The sequence below is a fragment of the Ostrinia nubilalis genome, chromosome 22 (genome assembly GCF_963855985.1).
Source record: "Ostrinia nubilalis chromosome 22, ilOstNubi1.1, whole genome shotgun sequence".
NCBI classification, from domain to species: Eukaryota; Metazoa; Arthropoda; class Insecta; order Lepidoptera; family Crambidae; genus Ostrinia; species Ostrinia nubilalis.
The window spans coordinates 5,386,449-5,406,998 of NC_087109.1; the positions used below are offsets into that span (position 1 = coordinate 5,386,449).

General features: G+C 35.9%; 1 protein-coding gene across 1 annotated transcript in view; it reads left to right on the forward strand.

Moving 5' to 3' along the window:
- The window catches only part of LOC135082886 (solute carrier family 2, facilitated glucose transporter member 8-like), a 47,547-nt gene that overhangs the window by 11,792 nt on the left and 15,205 nt on the right, over positions 1 to 20,550 (forward strand). The window contains exons 2-3 of the mRNA XM_063977648.1: positions 1,400 to 1,534; positions 18,949 to 19,178. Of these exons, the coding sequence (XP_063833718.1) occupies positions 1,456 to 1,534; positions 18,949 to 19,178 (309 nt within the window). The 5' untranslated portion in view covers positions 1,400 to 1,455. The remainder of the gene's footprint in view (positions 1 to 1,399; positions 1,535 to 18,948; positions 19,179 to 20,550) is intronic.

The window sequence follows — 20,550 nt, forward strand, 5'->3', positions numbered from 1 at the left end:
ACATAAGTCAAGTTGATTGAACATTCTGGAATAAACTATCAAAATGGGCTAAATATGGACGAGGTCGAAGTTTATCTCACTGCTTCTAATCGCCGAATTCTGGGAACACTTTATCGCTCTCCGTCAATGGAGTAGTACGCGAAATATTATTATATTAATATCACCTACAAATATAGTAAACTAAAGCGATAATTTATCTGTTTAATACAGTACAAACGAACGAAAGCGCCATTAAGGTTCGGTCCAACCAATGCAATCACACGCGATCAGCCGGCGTGCAGCGATGGCGATCAATGCATTTAAGTCTGGTCGCCATCGATGCACGCTGGCTGATCGCGTGTGATCGCGTTGGTTTGGCCGAACCTTTACGTATAGGTTCAGCGCTTATTATTATTATTATTATTAAATATGTATGCTCTGTTACGTCATATTATGTCAATATCACCCCTCCCGTGCCGCTTCCATACCTCAGGCACTGACTGAGTTAAGCGCTAAAACTAAAGTTAGAAAGAGAGTTAGACTCTCCCACCAACCAGAGGTTCTGGGTTCGAATTCCAGTGGAAAGAATCACTTTGTGGAAACCTGTCTGTGAGTAATTCTTTGAAGCAGCGCACCCATTTTATCAGCGCACCTTAGGTACGCACGCAAGTTCTACTTAAAGGTGCGCTGCGAGGGATACCTCAAACCTGTTTATTTATGATTTTCCATGACTAAGTCTCTTGAGCTACATTACTCATCATCATCGAAAGACTCCTTACCGTAGAAGAAGGCTTTTCACTACGGTGACGTTACGGTTAGTTAGAATATAACGTCTGGTGTCCCTAGACTTATTTTCGCTTTTAGCAAAAAAGTCTCAGATTGACGTCATTAGGGGGCATTTTTTCTAAAAAGAAACACGTGTTTGTACCTATAATAAATTGTTTATCTTATTTTTTTGTGCCTTTTCCCATTTCATTTGGGGAAAAACCCGCAAAAACGGTTTACTACTATGTAAATAGCTGTAGCAAGACAACTTCTGCAAGATTTACACAGTGGTGACAGCTTGCGGAAGTCAACTTCTGCAAATTTTATTGCTAGTCTATTTTAAACCTCGCATAAGAAGAGTCTGTCTTGGGTTATTATTCACTTGAGTAGTTGATCTGATATCGTTAGAATCTTATTTAATTAATTAGTCAGTTATAATATTTATTGTATTGCGGGCCCAAACAACTGCACGCAGGAAAATTTAATGAATGCTACTGACAACGCCACTCTTGTAGCGGAATATTGGGCTGATACTGTATAGGTTTGTTGTCGACACGACAAGAAGAGTGTTTATTGTGCACTTTTTGGGTAAAACTGTAATCCTCATACATAATTATTTTTATGAACCATTTATTAATAACTTCTCTTGTTGCAGGCCACCAGCGACGCCAAGCATGAGCCATTGAGGGCCACACCGCACGAGGTCCGAGTATGTTCCTGCTGTCGCCGCGATGGTTCCAACGCCTCAACCGAGATGGCCTCGCCAATCAGTTCTTCATGGCCCTCATGGGTAAGTAACACATAAACCTATTTCATTCGTTCGTTTCAGCCGAAAGACGTCCACTTCTGGACAAAGGCCTCCCCCTAGGATTTCCACAAAGACCGGTCCTGCGCCGCTCGCATCCAGGCACCTCCCGCGACCTTCACCAGATCGTCGGTCCACTTAGTGGGAGGCCTGCCTACGTTTCGTCTACGACTCGTGGTAAACTTTCAAAAACTAATATCTTCATTTACCTATATTTTTTTAACGCGCTCGCTAATGTCGACGTTTAATTTAAACTTACACTAAGCCCTCTGGTATAATAAATTGACTGTTTAGCCACTAAACACAGACTTTGTATGCAATGAAAACTGAAGTTTAGCAGAAAGTATTGGTTATTTCTACTACTTCCTTCCTTCGTTAAAACAAATTTCTGATCTTCTGTATTTTGAAGATTTTCGATATTTTGCTCTAGCTTACCCTTAATCGAGTTCTAGGGAAAAAAGAGATAAAATTCCTTAGTAATAAAACTCAAATGAAAATTCGTTTAGTCCGTAGGATTGAAAGGTGGAAATCTTTATTTATTCAAGTGTTTATTTTCTGTAAACTATTGACGATATTGGCATGCATAGTAAATTAACCTAAAATTGGTCGATGAGGAAGGAAAATATTAAATTAATAACGTCAATAGTGCTAGATTCAACCGGGTGCCTCCTTTATCCTTATTAGGTTAAATCACGAACTCACAAAAAATAGATCTCTTCATTTTGGCACTTCTGAGAATCATCATTACGCATTAGAATGATCTTCTGAAATGAATTTTATGATAAAATTATTATAATTGTGTAGGTATTATTCGCATTAAGGTTTCCATTGAATTTGTCACGTAATTATTACAAAAACGATGGTCTCATCTCCTCTTATCTTTATTTTTTCTCGGCGCCATGTAGAGTCGTGCTCATCAATCGACCAGGAAATATAAGTCTTTTTTTACCTTTAAATGTTTAAGAGATCATAGGCCGGGTACCAGAGAAAATGGCGAAAATGAGGTTTTCATTTTTCATTTTTGAGGTACTAAACAGTAAAATTAAAGTCTAAGATTTTTATTGGGCATAGTTGAGGATATTTTCTAGGGCTATTAACGGATGGAAACACGATTTGATGAAGTTGACTCGATAGAATAAATTCCCAAAGTTACCTCTATTCGTTTTCTATTTATGGTTTTATTTTTAAAATAAGCGATTTGAGATTCTAAATCTTTTACTAAACTAAAGTTCAGAAATAACTTGAGGGCTTTTAACGGATGAAATTTTTATATTGCGTCTTATTTAGTTACTATGTTAAAAAATGTGGAAAAAATCGTCCATGACGGCTTGGACAATCTCAATCAGTCGCGCGGTGGCGCTTACGGAGGACGGACGCGTGTCAGTTTTTTGGCCGTGACAGTTCGCGATTTGTCAATATTTTTGACAATGGTGACTTTGATGAGTCACAGTATAATAATATCAGTGTTACTGGAGACAGCTTAAAGGATGATGGGCACTTTTCTATGGAATCTGGGCGTAAAACCAACAGAAATGTAACTACTATTATTTGTTAGGACTTAGTATCAGAAATATATTTTCATATAAATAACTACCAAAAACTCCCGGGTTTGCTTGGGAATTGATATAATGTATAATAGTCATAGGTGTTTTATTGCGCAAACAAAAAATATAATCAATTAATATACTACATTGATACATTAAGTTATTTATCAATTATTATGTCCAACAATTAAGGAGTGGGGCCAACAAATTGTATAAAATAAGTCCATGTTCTACATTACGTGCGTAGGACCATACCTACTCGTAGGTACCATTTAGAAATTCATTTCTCTAAATGGTACCTACGAGTAGGTAACACAGAGAAAGGTTCATTTCAAGTTACCTACCTACGGGTAGGTAACTTGAAATGAACACAGTCATGTTTCAATAGGATTTCTACCAGTTAAGCTTTAGTGTTGTCGCATAATCGATCACGGATCGATTATTAATCGATATTGCCAAATAACGATTTATCGATTAACAATTCTATTAATCGATTTTATTGATTACCATTATTACTATCAGCGATATATTCGATTAATTTAATCGAATAATCGATTATGATTTATTCGGTATACATACTTACTAAATCGATAGAATCGATAGTAAGATATGATACAATACTCTCAATAAGATCGATAAAAGCAATCTAATTGACCTAATATTATTTTTATTACCCTAATGTGATGTGAAATACCTACTATAGAAACTGCATATTCAACGACCTCTATCTCCGTATCCCCGCGTATTTCAGGATTGTTGTCATACTATGAAATGAAGTACTAGTATTAAGCTTTAATTTAGTATACTTTTTGTTTCTGTTGGTTTAACGCCCAATATGCCCATCATCCTTTTTGATAATTTAAAATTATCAATTTTGTCTACCTATTGAAATTTAAATCGTTCGCATCCTTTTAAACGAAGACTCTACTCATGATACATAGTACATTCCTCAAATATGAGACAAAACCAATGAGTTAAAATTACATTTTAATAGTACCTACATACAATTGTCTTACATTCTTTAGAAGAGCACACTGACACAAATAAATAATAAAAAATACTGTCTAAGGTCTGTAGCTAAAGGTCTAAGCTGTAAGATAGAAGAATCTTCTAGCCAAAAAGATGGCAGATGCAGCAGATGTCAACGGATTTAAAACTGGAGTTCATATGACTCCTTGTAGACTTGAGTCTCTAGAGCGTCCCTTCCTCCACCATGCGTAAAAGTTTTCCAAAAATACTGTCTGATGTCTGTAATAAAAGTCTAAACTGCAAGATAGAAGAATCTTTTAGCCAAAAACATGGCAGATGCAGCAAATATCAACGGATTTAAGACTGGACTGGCACCACCTTGCAATGTCATCCTCTCATTGTTATCTGTAATTTAAATTATTTTTAAAATGTATTTAAAAAATAAAATGTTCGTTTTATTATTTCAATAATCTGACCTCTCAACTCAACTACACTACACAAACACCTTTGTTCGCAACTGTACTGACGAAACCTCGATATTATACCGTTCATTTAAGATGGCAAGCTTTTTGCTGCGGTAATACACTCCAGGTAACCGTGTGTGATGCTTATTGCTCATAGTGATTTTCGATACAGAGCCCCGTACATACGTTATACATAAATTATTATGGAAAGAAAACACCCAGACCAATACAAACAAATATGTATGCAATTTTAGTATGATATTTTTATTTATTAATAAACAAAAAGACTGAACAAAATTGATGCGTGTACTGATTAATGTAATTAACCACATGCAAAGCTTTGTGAATTGCAACAACTATAATTTATTATCCAAGCTCTAAATAATCGCTACTACGAGTAACTGATCATAAAATGTTTTTCCAATCGCTCAAGCTCCCGAGGATCTACCGATAGGTCGGGTGACGTAATCTTGAAATTCTTTTAGCCGGCGCGGAACTTTCGGAAGGTCGGGTGACGCCACGCCTCTTTGAACCGTGTTTACTTTGGCAGTTATCTTATATATACAGGGTGTTAGGTAAATGGGTATATGAGCCGACACTAGCCCATGTTAACATGGTCATATAAATGGTATGGTGAAGTCAGAAATTTGATATCATCATTTTATTTTTTTTAATTTTCATAAAAAATAAATTTTATAAAATCCGATTTGTATGAAAATTAAAATAATTAAAATGAAGATATCAATTTTCTGACTTCACCATACCATTTATATGACCATGTTAACATGGGCTAGTGTCGGCTCATATACCCATTTACCTAACACCCTGTATAAAAGAAAGTCGTGTTAGTTACTCCACTTATAACTCAAGAACGGCTGAACCGATTTAGCTGAAAATTGTCAGGGAGGTAGTTTAGAGCCAGGAGAAGGACATAGGATTTTATCCCGTTCGAAATAAAAAAAAAAGTCTGCTTATTTATTGCCATTAGGGCGGAACAAAGTTCGCCGGGTCAGCTAGTATTCTATATTTATTCGATTCTAAAATATATTCCCAAAAATTTTGAAAGTTGTTTTAATTTGTATCACTTGGATATGATTTGTATTAGAAAGTGCTGTGAGTGTGACGCTTGAACGGAAGGAAGTCAACCTAACCTAACCAACTGCGTATTTCTATACTGTGTAGCCGCGAGAGCTCTTTGGCGCGCTGTCTTCGGCGAAGTATTGCGCGCGCAGATTTTGACAGCGCGAAATACCTACTTTAGCAGAAATACCAAGCCTTAACCACCTATACATACATAGGGGCATCTATTAATTGCGTGAGACGTTTAGGGAGGGAGAGAGGGTCAAACCGATTCTCACCAAATCTTCAAAGATTATCTACAAAGGTGGTCTTATGTTTTTTAAAGAGAAGTGGATCTTATCTCACCAGCGCAGCTGGCATGTGAAGAAAGAAAGAGTATTTATCAGTTTCTAACCACTATTGTTACGATCGACACGTGTGAAGAATTTTATGATTCGCAGTTTTCTTTGTCTCACTCACAGTTTTGATATCTTTTACAATAGCCACCTAGGACATAAACAACAAAAAACTTTATAACTCGGAATTAAATCAAAATTTCAGGGGTGAGGAACGGTCGGCAGCACCTTTTTTGTTGCAAAATAACACCTTATTGCAACCATATAAGATGCCTCACTTGATCTGCCGTCTTTTGTTCATCCTTCACCCAAAATGCAGCTGGTCCCTTTTCTTTAAGTTTTTTAATGTCCTAAAAACTTCTTGTCACACCAGTTATTCAAGTTTTGAATGGAATCTTTGTATTGTATTTATGAATGGACTTCTTTTGAAGCAGACGACTTTATTGAGTCAAGTAAGTAGAACGCATAGGGGAAGCGATGGCGATGCAGCTAATGTGAATTGACATTACTATTTTAATTGTGAACTAGCGGCCGCCCGCGACTTCGTACGCGTGGATCCCGTTTTACCCCCTTAGCGGTGGAGTTTCGTAAAATCCTTTCTTAGCGGATGCCTACGTCATAACATCTACCTGCATGCCAAATTTCAGCCCGATCCGTCCAGTGGTTTGGGCTGTGCGTTGATAGATCACCATGCCAGTCAGTCAGTCAGTCAGTAATTTAGATGACATAAGAAATCTACCATGTATTTGTCACACTGTATGCATTCTGCGATCAGGTTAAAGTAAACGCAGGCCGCACCTGTTTGCGTTCTTTGCTCGTGCAAGCGCAGTCAGAACGCATCAATACAAAATGTATAGAGACCGACAATATTGTTAACACGATGAGGGCTGCGTTCACTTTTATCTGACCGCAGAGCGCAGAACGCAACCAATATGACAAAACCTTAATTGGACTCTTATGACGTCATCAATATTACACGCTGCAGTCAAAGATAGGTGTTTATTTGCTTTTTAAGTAACACTCGTAACAGTACTGGAAATGAAGAGTACCTACTCATAGTTTATCTCTAAGGAAATTAAGTAGGTACCTACTTACAATATCTTTAATAACAATATTAGTTAACAGTTGAACCTATCGGCTGAACCGATTTTATCTGAACTTTTACTGCTATCTTTTCATATAAAGAGATTTAATTTTTTGTTTGTTTGTATTGAAGCTCCGAAACAACTGGACTGATTTGAAAAATACTTTCACCATTAAAATCCTAAGTTATTTCTGATCAACATTGGGCGTTGTGAAGTCAGTCGGGGCAGCTAGTGTTACTTACTTTAAGGAGTTTCTTAAAAAAGTTCAAACCCACGAAATTGTGAACAAAATCAGACACTGCCTAAAATTCCACCCAGTAACTAATAACAAGAAGTATGATTTTGTGTGTTATTAATTATTATTATGCCCCAGGAACACGTATCTGTGTTAGTAAACACCCAGTCCAGTTTAGTGGATTCTACAGCTCTATAGCGAGGTGAAACTAGAATTTCTAGACCTCCACTTTAGGTATGCTTCTAGAAATTTCTAAATATTATTAACTGTCCCCGCGAACTGCCTAGCAGCCAAGTCACGATGCACATGATGGTGATGATGACGCAACCTTGACTTCTTAAACGCTAGACGGTTAGATAGGTAGTCTAGTAGGATTTTATTACGAATTCTGTAAAAGTGCTCTTTAAAACCCACCTTACTGAACATAATTGTAATGATTTTAAAAATTATTATTTTACTTTTAATTTAGGAAATCCCCTAGTGTACCCAGGGCTTAACTGCATCTTAACACCCGAGACCCCAATAGGAGCAAATCTGCATACTGCAGATAATGCTTTGGAACGGGTTTGCCTTTACATAGCAAGTACTGTAAGTTGCGCAGTGACAGGAGAGAGGTCAACTAAGTTCAATCTAATACCTGAACCGCGCAGGTGGTTTCTCCTTGCTTTAAGTTAAGAACATGTGTTCTGTGTTGTGAGACAAAACATATTAACGCCCGTATTCACAAACGATGCAAATCGAACACACAGCGTTGAATAGAGCTCTGTGATTGGTTCGTGTGTCACCCTGTGTGTCCACGGGTACTGTGAGATCTCATACTTAAGGCCGGGTAGCAGAGAAAATGGCGAAAATGAGGTTTTCATTTTTCATTTTTGAGGTACTAAACAGTAAAATTAAAGGCTAAGATTTTTATTGGGCATAGTTGAGGATATTTTCTAGGGCTAGGGAAACACGATTTGATGAAGTTGACTCGATAGAATAAATTCCCAAAGTTACCTCAATTCGTTTTCTATTTATGGTTTTATTTTTAAAATAAGCGATTTGAGATTCTAAATCTTTTACTAAACTAAAGTTCAGAAATAACTTGAGGGCTTTTAACGGATGAAATTTTTATATTGCGTCTTATTTAGTTACTATGTTAAAAATGTGGAAAAAATCGTCCATGACGGCTTGGACAATCTCAATCAGTCGCGCGGTGGCGCTTACGGAGGACGGACGCGTGTCAGTTTTTTGGCCGTGACAGTTCGCGATTTGTCAATATTTTTGACAATGATGACTTTGATGAGTCACTGTATAATAATATCAGTGTTACTGGAGAAAGCTTAAATTTTTGATAATTAAGAATTATCAATTTTGTCTACCTATTGAAATTTAAATCGTTCGTATCCTTTTAAACGAAGACTCTACTCATGATACATAGTACATTCCTCAAATATGAGACAAAACCAATGAGTTAAAATTACATTTTAATAGTACCTACATACAATCGTCTTACACTCTTTAGAAGAGCACACTGACACAAATAAATAATAAAAAATACTGTCTAAGGTCTGTAGCTAAAGGTCTAAGCTGTAAGATAGAAGAATCTTCTAGCCAAAAAGATGGCAGATGCAGCAGATGTCAACGGATTTAAAACTGGAGTTCATATGACTCCTTGTAGACTTGAGTCTCTAGAGCGTCCCTTCCTCCACCATGCGTAAGAATGTTTCAAAAATACTGTCTAAGGTCTGTAGCTAAAGGTCAAAGCAGCAAGATCGAAGAATCTTCTAGCCAAAAAGATGGCAGATACAGCAGATGTCAACGGATTTAAAACTGGAGTTCATGTGACTCCTTGTAGACTTGAGTGTCTAGAGCGTCCCTTCCTCCACCATGCGTAAAAGTTTTCCAAAAAATACTGTCTGAGGTCTGTAATAAAAGTCTAAACTGCAAGATAGAAGAATCTTTTAGCCAATTAACTTGTTTAAAAAATAAAACCGACTTCAAATGCGTGAACACAAAAAAAAACTAAAAATTATAAATATTGCGTATAAAAAAGTTCATCCCTAATTTTCCACCCTTGGGGGTGAAATATTTTCTTCAAATTCGCATGAAACCACCCTTTTGATAATACCTATTCAACAAAAAAAAAATCGTTCAAATTGATTTATAATCGGCGGAGATATTGCGTATAAAAAAGTTCATCCCCAATTTTCCACCCTTGGGGGTTGTTTTTTCTATTATTAAATTTAAATGGGACCACCCTTGAGGTATTACCTATACGCCGAAAAAAGATTTGTTCAAATCGGTTCATAATTGGCGGAGTTATCGCGTAACAAACATAGAAAAAAAAAAACATACGGGTCGAATTGAGAACCTCCTCCTTTTTTGAAGTCGGTTGAAAACATGGCAGATGCAGCATATATCAACGGATTTAAGACTGGACTGGCACCACCTTGCAATGTCATCCTCTCATTGTTATCTGTAATGTAAATTATTTTAAAAATGTATTTAAAAAATAAAATGTTCGTTTTATTATTTCAATAATCTGACCTCTCAACTCAACTACACTACACAAACACCTTTGTTCGGAACTGTACTGACGAAACCTCGATATTATACCGTTCATTTAAGATGGCAAGCCTTAAGTATGGAACGGTCGCTTTTTTGTAACTTTTATAATTTGGTCGGCTTAAAGAAGAATTCCTGATATTTTTTTGCAGTTCGATAACTTTCTTATAAGTCGTAATATAAAGCTGAAATTAACAGGATAGCTTATTTAAGGAACATTTTAATTTGTCCATTGTATGCCATGTTCCCTTGTTATAAGGGAATCGCGTATTCGGCCACGAAAGTAAGACTGTTAAAATAAATTAGATTTCTTGAAATCTCTCTTTTGCGCAAAGCCACATCATTTATATTTACTGTGGTTATAAAGGTGTACCAAGGGTACATGCTACACCTTTTTATTCGATTGTAAGAGTACTGGTTTACTCACAAATCCGTTTTATCTGATTTTCTGAAATCTTTTAATTACACTGGTGTTTATCATTCAAATCAATGACTAATGTTTGCACTAATTTGGACATATCAAGGTCTATCATTGGTATTTTTTTCAAACTTCTGCGTTGAACCATTTACGAGATCTGGGACATCACAAAACATTACCCCAGCAAAATTCTAAATAACTTGAGAACCGGAACACGAACAAATTTTGCTATTCGTGGACAAATTACTACGCAACAAGAGCTATCTATCCATGTATTTGGTTCCGGGATAGAACGACTTTCAAGAAAAAAATTTGCCAGGGTAATGTTTGAAACGTTACCCCAGCAAAATCTGTGTTTTCCTAATAACTTTAAAACTATAATTTGAACGAATTTTGCTATTAGTGGACAAATTTCTGCTCACGATGGACTAATTATCTGCTATAATCTCGACTCTCTAAAGCACAACATTTATAAAAAATTTGCTGCGGTAATGCACTCCAGGTAACCGTGTGTGATGCTCATTGCTCATAGTGATTTTCGATACAGAGCCCCGTACATACGTTATACATAAATTATGGAAAGAAAACACCCAGACCAATACAAACAAATATGTATGCAATTTTAGTATGGTATTTTTATTTATTAATAAACAAAAAGACTGAACAAAATTGATGCGTGTACTGATTAATGTAATTAACTACATGCAAAGCTTTGTGAATTGCAACAACTATAATTTATTATCCAAGCTCTAAATAATCGCTACTACGAGTAACTGATCATAAAATGTTTTTCCAATCGCTCAAGCTCCCGAGGATCTACCGATAGGTCGGGTGACGTAATCTTGAAATTATTTTAGCCCACGCGGAACTTCCGGAAGGTCGGGTGACGCCACGCCTCTTTGAGCCGTGTTTACTTTGGCAGTTATATTCTATATTTATTCGATTCTAAAATATATTCCCAAAAATTTTGAAAGTTGTTTTAATTTGTATCACTTGGATATGATTTGTATTAGAAAGTGCTGTGAGTGTGACGCTTGAACGGAAGGAAGTCAACCTAACCTAACCAACTGCGTATTTCTATACTGTGTAGCCGCGAGAGCTCTTTGGCGCGCTGTCTTCGGCGAAGTATTGCGCGCGCAGATTTTGACAGCGCGAAATACCTACTTTAGCAGAAATACCAAGCCTTAATGTTTGTGAATACGGCATAAGAATATTTGCTAGTGTAGGTCTTTATAGCCTGACCAGGAACATAAAAACCCTGGCATAGAGGCGCGTCAATTGCATTTGATAGTGCAACACTGAGTACAGTCGTACCTGTGTTAAATTAATAGGCTAACTTTATGTATCAGGATTCAGGATTACGGGCTAATTTGATATTTTCATAAATTAACGAAAAAATATTATTATAGGTAACCTGGTTTAAATAAATTAAATGACACCATCAATCGAGTTAGTAGGATTTATTTTATTATTCATCAATAATCAAATTCAGAACTTGAATATTCAACTGCAATGTCTGCTCATGAACGCTTCAAACTCGGTACTTCTTTCCCAATTCCATAAAATTCAACACTTAGAAAGTGACAAAAAACTTTAAAATAGGTATTTGAAACAAACCACAGCTAATTTTCATAATGGACTGTACTATACGATAAACATGTCAGTCAATTTGACAACCTTGTCGGAAATATTATTCAATGAAAATATTGTCCGAACCCTTAGTATTTCTCTTCGGTAAATACTTTAACACATTGTGAACCACTTTTCTTTCACGACTATAAAAAGATTTTAGCAATTTAATTCACAAAATCAATTGCGCACATTTAAAATAAAGTTTGTTTACACTTTGACATGCAAGGTGACATGTCAATGAAGTTTTCAGTTACTGTTGCCATTAAAAGAAATTAGTACCATTAGTTTTCCGCAACATGGCGAGGGTTTTTATGTTCCTGGTCAGGCTATACTTCCTTTGGAATCGTATTTTTTGTTTCTTACCATCGGCGATCGGATTTAAAGATCTTGCAACAAATATTGGGGGAAGAAATTGTGGTCTTCTTCTATCAAGAAAAGCGTTTCCAATCAAGAATTTGTTTTTCTATCTTTATAAAATCTCCAAGAAATAACTTTCAGTCCGTTTCAGACTACAAAATAAAAAGTAAAAAAACTAAAACCCAACTACGACAAAAAACGACGCTGAAAAAGTATAAAACAAGATTTTCAGAATACAAAACTTAACAAAATTGCTAATGTAGTTGCATAGTAATTTTCATGTTTGGAAAACCGCAGTCACACGTTGCTAAAGTGCTACGGTAGGTAGGTATATGTAACGTGTGACTACGCCTTTCCAAACATGAAAATTACTATGCAACTACACTACACAATACGCGTATAGAGGAGGTCATTTGCTAATTATTGAACCTTACTTTCTATGGCTAAAGTTTTATATTTTTCCGAAATTTGACCTAAAAACTGCTTAAATTTTTTTTCTCGCATGACTTTAACCGATTTTTTTATTTGATACTAATATCGAATAAGCCTTTAGTTAAATAAAATAAATTACAGATCCAGATAATGATTGAATAACTAGTTACGAGCCGCCAAAGTTCAATAAAAGTACGAACCACGATAAAAAAATTCAAGTTCGAATACGATAAAAAAAAACTAATGGTGATAATCGGTTGCCAATGATCTTAAAAATATCTCTACCTTCTCTTCTTTCCAATGATATATCACACGTAGTAATTAGATATTGAAATTTACTAAAAATGTAAAGTTTATGGAAGAAAATGGAGTAATAATACGAAAATTATTCATACAAAGTTTCTTCAAACATCTCATATTTTCTGCTATACTCCTTTTCATAACTATTTTTATGTGTTTTTTGAAAAATGTATTTCAAAATAATAATTACATGATGAAGAAAAGAGTTTAAAAAATTCAAAATCAACTTTGTATGGATATTTTTTGTATTATTACTCCATTTTCTTCCATAAACTTTGAATTTTTGACAAATTTCAATATCTAATTACAACGTGTGACATATCATTGGGAAGAAAAGAAGCTAGAGGTATTTTTAAGATTATTGGCAATCCATTATCACCATTATTTTTTGAAAAATCGAATTCGAAGTAGAATTTTTTATCAAATTCAAATTCAAATTCAAATTCAAATTCATTTATTCACAGAAATACACGTCCATTAGATGTTTGTAAATAATCAATTTCGTTACAGTGTACCTTGCCATGACTGGCATGTGAAAGTTAATTAGGAGAACATGTCAAAATATTAATAATCTTATGAAAAGTCATTTGATAAAATCATAACAATGTCAACAATCCAATTATACTAATCATTACAATTAAATGTCAATAACATAAAATAACACACAAGTTCACACAACCAATATTAATACATAAAATTTCACAATTATTTAATTCTAAAAAAACTCATTTACAGAGTAGAAACATTTATCGAGCAGCCACTTGTGCAATACATTTCTAAATTCAGGCATAGAAGCTCCCTGTATATAAGCTGGCAGTTTATTGAAAACTCTTATAGCCATACAAAATACATTTCTTTTATATAACGTTAAATTAATTTTGGGCAAATACAATCTGTTCTTGTGGCGAGTAGTCTTTTCTAATACCTGTTCATGCGTCTTAAAATTATCAGGATGTTTTTTTACAAATAGGCATAATTCCTTGATATATAAACATGGCAATGGCAATATTTTTAATTTTTTGAAGAGTGGCTTACAACTATCTCTATAGCCTGCCCCACACATCGCACGCATGCATTTTTTTTGTATTTTAAATACTTTTTCGGAATCAACAGAGTTCCCCCAGAGAATAATTCCATAATTTAGTATAGAGGAGACATAACCGTAATATGCCGACATCATTGCTTCATTGTTTGAAACGTATTTTAATCTTTATCGTGGTTTGTACTTTTGTTAGACTTTGGCGGCTCGTAACTAGCTATTCAATCATTATCTGGATCAGAAATTTATTTTATTTGAATAAAAACATATTCGATATTAATATCAAATAAAAAAACTGTTGAAATCATGCGAGAAAAAAAATTTTTGCAGTTTTTAGGTCAAATTTCCGAAAAATCTGAAAAAAGTATAAAAATTGACATATCTCCTAAACTATAAAACTTTAGCTATAGAAAGTAAGGTTCAATAATTAGCAAATGACCTCCTCTATACGCGTATTAGCTATGGCGGGATCAGTTCCAGTCACCCTGTATATATTCATAATGTACAAGTAAAGCGCTTTCAAATGATACCAAACACGGCATATTTATCTTAACTTAATTTTTTTACTCTGTATGTTTTGTCCGTTAGAGGGCGCCACATTCGATTTTGTGAAACCCCATATAGCCTATAACCAGCGGACAATTAAGACGCTTCTAATGATATGTCATTTGTCGAATTCTGATAAGTAGTTTAGAAGTTACGAGGGTACACATGAACATACATACATACATACATACATACATAGCCTGTCAAAATCATAACCCTCCTTTTGCTTTGCCGTAGTCGGGTAATAATAGGCTAGTTTCCTAAAAACAACTTTTAGTCCGTCAATGACATTATCAAAAAATATTGGACAGTATCAGTATATTTTAGGGCGTAATATTGTTCCTTGAGGATTCACAAAATTGTTTGGATCGTATCCTTTTGCCCTGATAAACTCGTTAGCATTCTTGAGTAACTTATTAAAGTACCTTTAGTTCCAGTGTACAATGACGTCATTTGATAAGGTTGTAGAATATCAGCGTCAGAACGAAACACAAAATGTGCTTGACATTGATACGAGAATGATAAGGTGTTATAAAAGAAAAAGCCAAATATTTGCATATTGTCATCAGCTACTTCATCTTTGAATTTATTGTGTCACTTTTTAAGCCCTGTAATTTATAGCAAGGCCATAATATTGAATTACAAATCTTTATAAACTGTTTAGGTGCTGAAGTAGCTCAGCCTGGTTTTTGGCTAAATCTGCGATTAAAATAATACTAACTGATTAATTTAACTAACTGATATAAAAATAAATTGGACCTAGTTATTCTACTTCTCTAAGGTAACCTTTTTGTAGCGCATATAATGGGGAAGGAAATAAATGTCCTACTTCAGAAATTATTATAAAAACCTTGCCCTAAAAGGTCATGATCATCATCATCATCAGGTCATACATTTAATCTCCACTGCTGAAGCACGACACTTTCTAATTTACCAGAGGCAAATAGAGGAACTGGCCCACACTCCACACGTTTTCACAAAAACTTCATGATAGTAACAGATAGATACGAGTAGAATAATACTATTATGAATGGATTATAAATAGTTACTATTTAGTTTCATAATTGTAAATCAAAAGCAACTTTTGGTAACAAATAGTCAATGCGTTGTGAATACATTATGATTTATGACCTGGTAGCTCGTATTTCTTAACGCACACAGTTTTGCTTTGTTATTCTTTGATAATCAAGTTGTATAGCTAATAATCTCTAAAATATTTTACTCTGCAAGTCGTTTATAATCAGATGTCTCATCAAACATGGTGGATTCTCCTCACGTTGTACATCGCCAAGGCGATTTTGAAGGTTTCCGTGGTGTGAACTTAGTCATTCTGTATTCCGTGTTATTTGGAGCTTTCCTTAATGTTTTTCAATAGCATTAAGATTTATGATAAGTACCAACCATCATGGTTCTTAGTAGAGCTGTAGATCCTAGCTACACAGGATTGCAGCGGTAGCAACGAGAGGTAGGAATAGTAAGCACAGTCACGGTTAAATGAAAATAACTATTTAGTGAATATAGCAAAAATCACCTTAGTAATGTCGTATCTACCATTACAAATGCAATGACCCATGCGACTTGAATCATGATGCATTACGTCCACGCCTTCAAACTAAAGACGTCATTGTTACAAAAACCAGATGTAAGAAAAGTAGTCTTAAATCAGGAACCAATTATTCCAGTACAGTTGGCCATGAAACTGATCTTCCTAAAACGTCACTTGTTAACATTCCAAACGAAACAAATATAGTACGAAAATATGCAGTTGATTTATAAAATCATTACAACGATTACCTATGTATAAAGTACATATTATTTTCGCGGCCAAACGACAGATCAGATTGCTGATGATAATGATTCAACACAGTGGAAAATACCAAGAAGTTTCAACGGTCATACATCCAAACTTTCATGGAAGGCTTTCGATTTGTTCTTCTGATTAACTTCGTTGCGGATACAATGACAATTTATCTTTCCCCCGGGACATTTTGACCTTCAGTGGTTGGGTTTTTATTGGCGGTCAAGCTGTAGATCCTGGCTACACAGGAGTTGAGTTGAACGAACGAGGTGGAAATAGTCCCGTTATTGTTATGTCGGTATGGTTATTTTGCACTGTTTTCAAAGAGTAACCTTTATTTTAGACAGAAATGGGATGTTGGAAACAACACTGATGATTTAAAACTATGTAGAATGATATAATTTCCCACTAGAGTAGTACTCACAAAACGAGAATGTCGTAACTGGCCAGTTGCGACTTCCTAGCAACATAGTAGTTAGGATGCCATACATGTACAACGTCAGTGCGCAACATCCTAAACATATTAATTTCGACACCCCTTTTTTACTTTCTAGGAGTAAAACATATTACTCGTACTATGTTACGTATTCTGTGAGATTGTGAATACTTAAAAAATACTTAATATGGCGAAAATATGACACGTATGGAAAAAGAAGCATCACTCATTCGTTATCTTTGATATTTTTAATGAGAAGGACATTCTGATTTTCTATAAGTCAGTGCTCTATTAAGGACTTTGTTAAAATGAGGTAATCGAATAAACCTGTACAATAACTTTTTGTTTCAACTGCTATTTTTTCTTCTTATTCCTTCAATTATTTCAAAAAGCTAGCCTAAAATCCAATATTGAAAAAAATAGTAACTGTTATTCAAAATTAATGATTGAATTCCGCTTAACATCGCCGCAGCGAATGTAGAAGATGACAATCGGAAGCTGATAACATTTAGGCTGAGTTGCACCAACTTACTTTGACCGTAACTTTAACAATAACCGGTGCTTTTTGTATGGAGTTTGACAGATTTTTGACGTTTATTAAAGTCAAAATAAGATGGTGCAACTAAGCCTTAATTTCCTAAGCGGCAAATTGTTTCTAACATGTAGCCGTATCAAAAGCAGACATAAAACCCTGATAAGCCTTTAGTTTGCAAACAGTGTAGGAGTAGCCAATCAGAAATTAATGCGGCTGTAAATTCGGTGCTTATCAACATGCATGGAGCGATTTATGAGGGGAAGTGCGCGTTTCCCTTTCCTCAGACTCAAGATTTGATTGTAAGATGACTAAAGAACAAACCTCAAAACCAAAACATGATTCAATCTAGTCTAGTGTTTTGAGTAACTCATCTCAGCTACTGTTACCTTTACAACTCCTATGTATACTTATTCAAGATCTGCAACTTTATCTCAAGTAGCTAGCTACCCCACCTAGCTCTGCCGAAGTGCCGAACCTTTAAATTAGTGACCTCATTTCTATGGCTTTCGCCGAAAGGAAGCCCCAAATACTGATGGTGTGATAAGTGTAACGTTTAACAGGAAAATACATAAGTTTAAATACGCTATGTTTTTGAACGGCTAAATAATTTCAAAATTGCCTGCATTTCTAAAGTATGACGCCATATTAATCTAAAAGGTAACTGACTACCGGGAGTTTTTTTAGCTCACAATGTAAACAGTGATTTTTAATTTGCAATCTTTCGAGAATCAGGAAGTAACTACTCAGAACTTTAGAAGAAATCGTGAAAGAGGCACATAATGACCTTGATGATGAACTCACTTTTGTGAGCTTAACATAATTTGACGAATCTTTGAGTAAATCTTCAATATTATGCGAGACTCGTGTGATAATGGACTAACGCCCAGACGTTCATTGAGCGTCTATCAGCATTACAATACAATGGCATACTTGAAGGTTATTATTATCTATTGTAATGGGATCTGCTATAGTTTATTGACGAGATAATTGTTGCTAGTTGTAGATGAATCGTAGAATCATGAGCAGTCTAACCCTTTCTCACGGCATAGGCTTTCATTATTTAAACAATGGAATCGTAACTAATAACTTTAATGGTTACATTAGAGTTCGATAGATTCTTTACGATCATGAGTAAAGAAAAATGGCAAACCTAACACGATAATCTTAGTGGTAAAACCATCTGTCTCAGACTCAAATGCGCCGGGTTCGATTTCATTGACAGGTCATTCTAAGGTTATCTGTCCTCTTTAGGGGTAGAAATCCCTTGCTTCGCATGCCAATAAGGTGGTTATTATAATTTTGTAATTTAATATTGTGTACAACAACTTGTAGACCACTTTTCACGCAAATGAACTGATTTGATTTGATTTTATAGTACCTATTCGAAGTAGTCCCCATTCCACTTCTCTAAGTTTTTTCTGTTCTTGGTGCTCTCACCCGCACAAGTAGCACAAGAGCATCGATATTTTGTTCTCTCTCTTGTGGACAAAAATGTAAATTTGAATTCGAATAAGTAGCGATATCGATAGGTGCTCCATGTGGACTAGGCCTGGTGCTATTTGGGTGGGTGCTCTAAGTGGACTACCTAGTAATACAGGTAATGAAGGCTGTGTATCATTGTTCTTACCTCAAATATTTCCTTCACAGTCACAATACCAGTATTAAACTTCGGGATGCTGCTCGGCTGGCAGTCTCCCATGACGCCGGTCCTGCAGGACCCGTTGGGCCCGGCGCCGGAGCCGGTCTCCGACGAGACCCTGTCCTGGATGGCTGCCCTTACCTTCCTGCCGCCTATCTTCTGCGGATTCCACATGGGGAACCTCATCGACCGCTTCGGGCGGAAGAGCTTCACGATATTGACGTCACTGTTCCTTGCGGTAAGTTTTTTTGCATGTCGCAGGAGTTTGAAACATTATTGTATACAAATAAATACCTATAAAAAGGTAGGTTTATGTTACTTGCCCCTCCTTAGCATACTCGTTAAGGTTCTCTCTTTTTGATTTTTGTAGGGATCCTATATTAATACTACACTGTTAAGAATTTAATTGGCACCTGGCGCGGATGACTTATGGCTTACACAAGCTGTTCAAATTAAAATTAACAAATGCAATATTTTTTTCTAGGAAAACAAAATTTCTGAGAAAAAAATTGTTTTTGAAACATTTAAAACTGGATTCAATAGTTAAGCCAAGCTGTGAGTTTATTAATTCAAATGCTTAGAAGATCCAAGCAATCTAATATGGTACTACTTTCACACTTTACAAAGCAAATCCACAATTTTCAACCAATTTTCTTGCCATTTCAAGATACATGCATACGAAAGCATAGTAAAAGTAGCACTACCTAAAGGTTCAGCCAAACCAACGCGATCACACGCGATCAGCCGCGTGCAGCGATGGCGATCAGACTTAAATACATTGGTCGGCATCTCTGCACGCCGGCTGATCGCGTGTGATAGCACTGGTTTGACCGAACCGCCGAATTTAAAAAAAAAAATTCTCGCCATGACACACGACAACCCAGTAGCAGTAAAGTAGCTTGACATGCTTAGAGCCAAAGCGGTCCGACGCCGCACCGCCGCAGCGGTGTCGCTGCGTCATCTAGGGTTACCAGGTCCAAAAACATAAAAGCCTGAATCTGTGCTTCATTTGGCCGGACATTTGACCCTAAAAGCCGATTAACGTCAGCTCATGAATGAGTACTTTCTAATGAACATTATTCTGTAGCTCAAGTTTCGACTGGTGCGGCAGCCACATTAAAAGCCTAACAAAAGCAGGACAGGCCGGACAAGTCCCTAAAAAGCCAAACATGTCCGGACAGCTGGACGGAAAAGCCGGACACCTGGCAACCCTAAACGCATCGTGTGCTTTGGCTCTTACTTCCTGCCAGGCCATACCGCCGTGGGCCGCACCAAACCCGTCCTGCTGCGGCCCCAAGCGGTCGCGGCTACCTTCTTAATTGGTTCAACTACAGTAATTGTTTAGCATCCACAAAGTAGAACAGCTTGGTAATACCCATGCTCGTTTAAATTGTTAGGTTTAGCCATTGCTGCAACGGGGAAATTATTTCAATTTCTCTTTACAAATGTTGATGTAAGTACCCATGTACTTAACAAATGCGAGAGCAACTTGGTGTCTTTTACGTTGCTACAATTCTGAACCAGTTTTGATTTTTGGCATAGAGATACTTAAAACTGAAGAAAAGAACATTTTGTTAATCTGAACCTGAAAGAGGGTGGAAAAAGGCAAA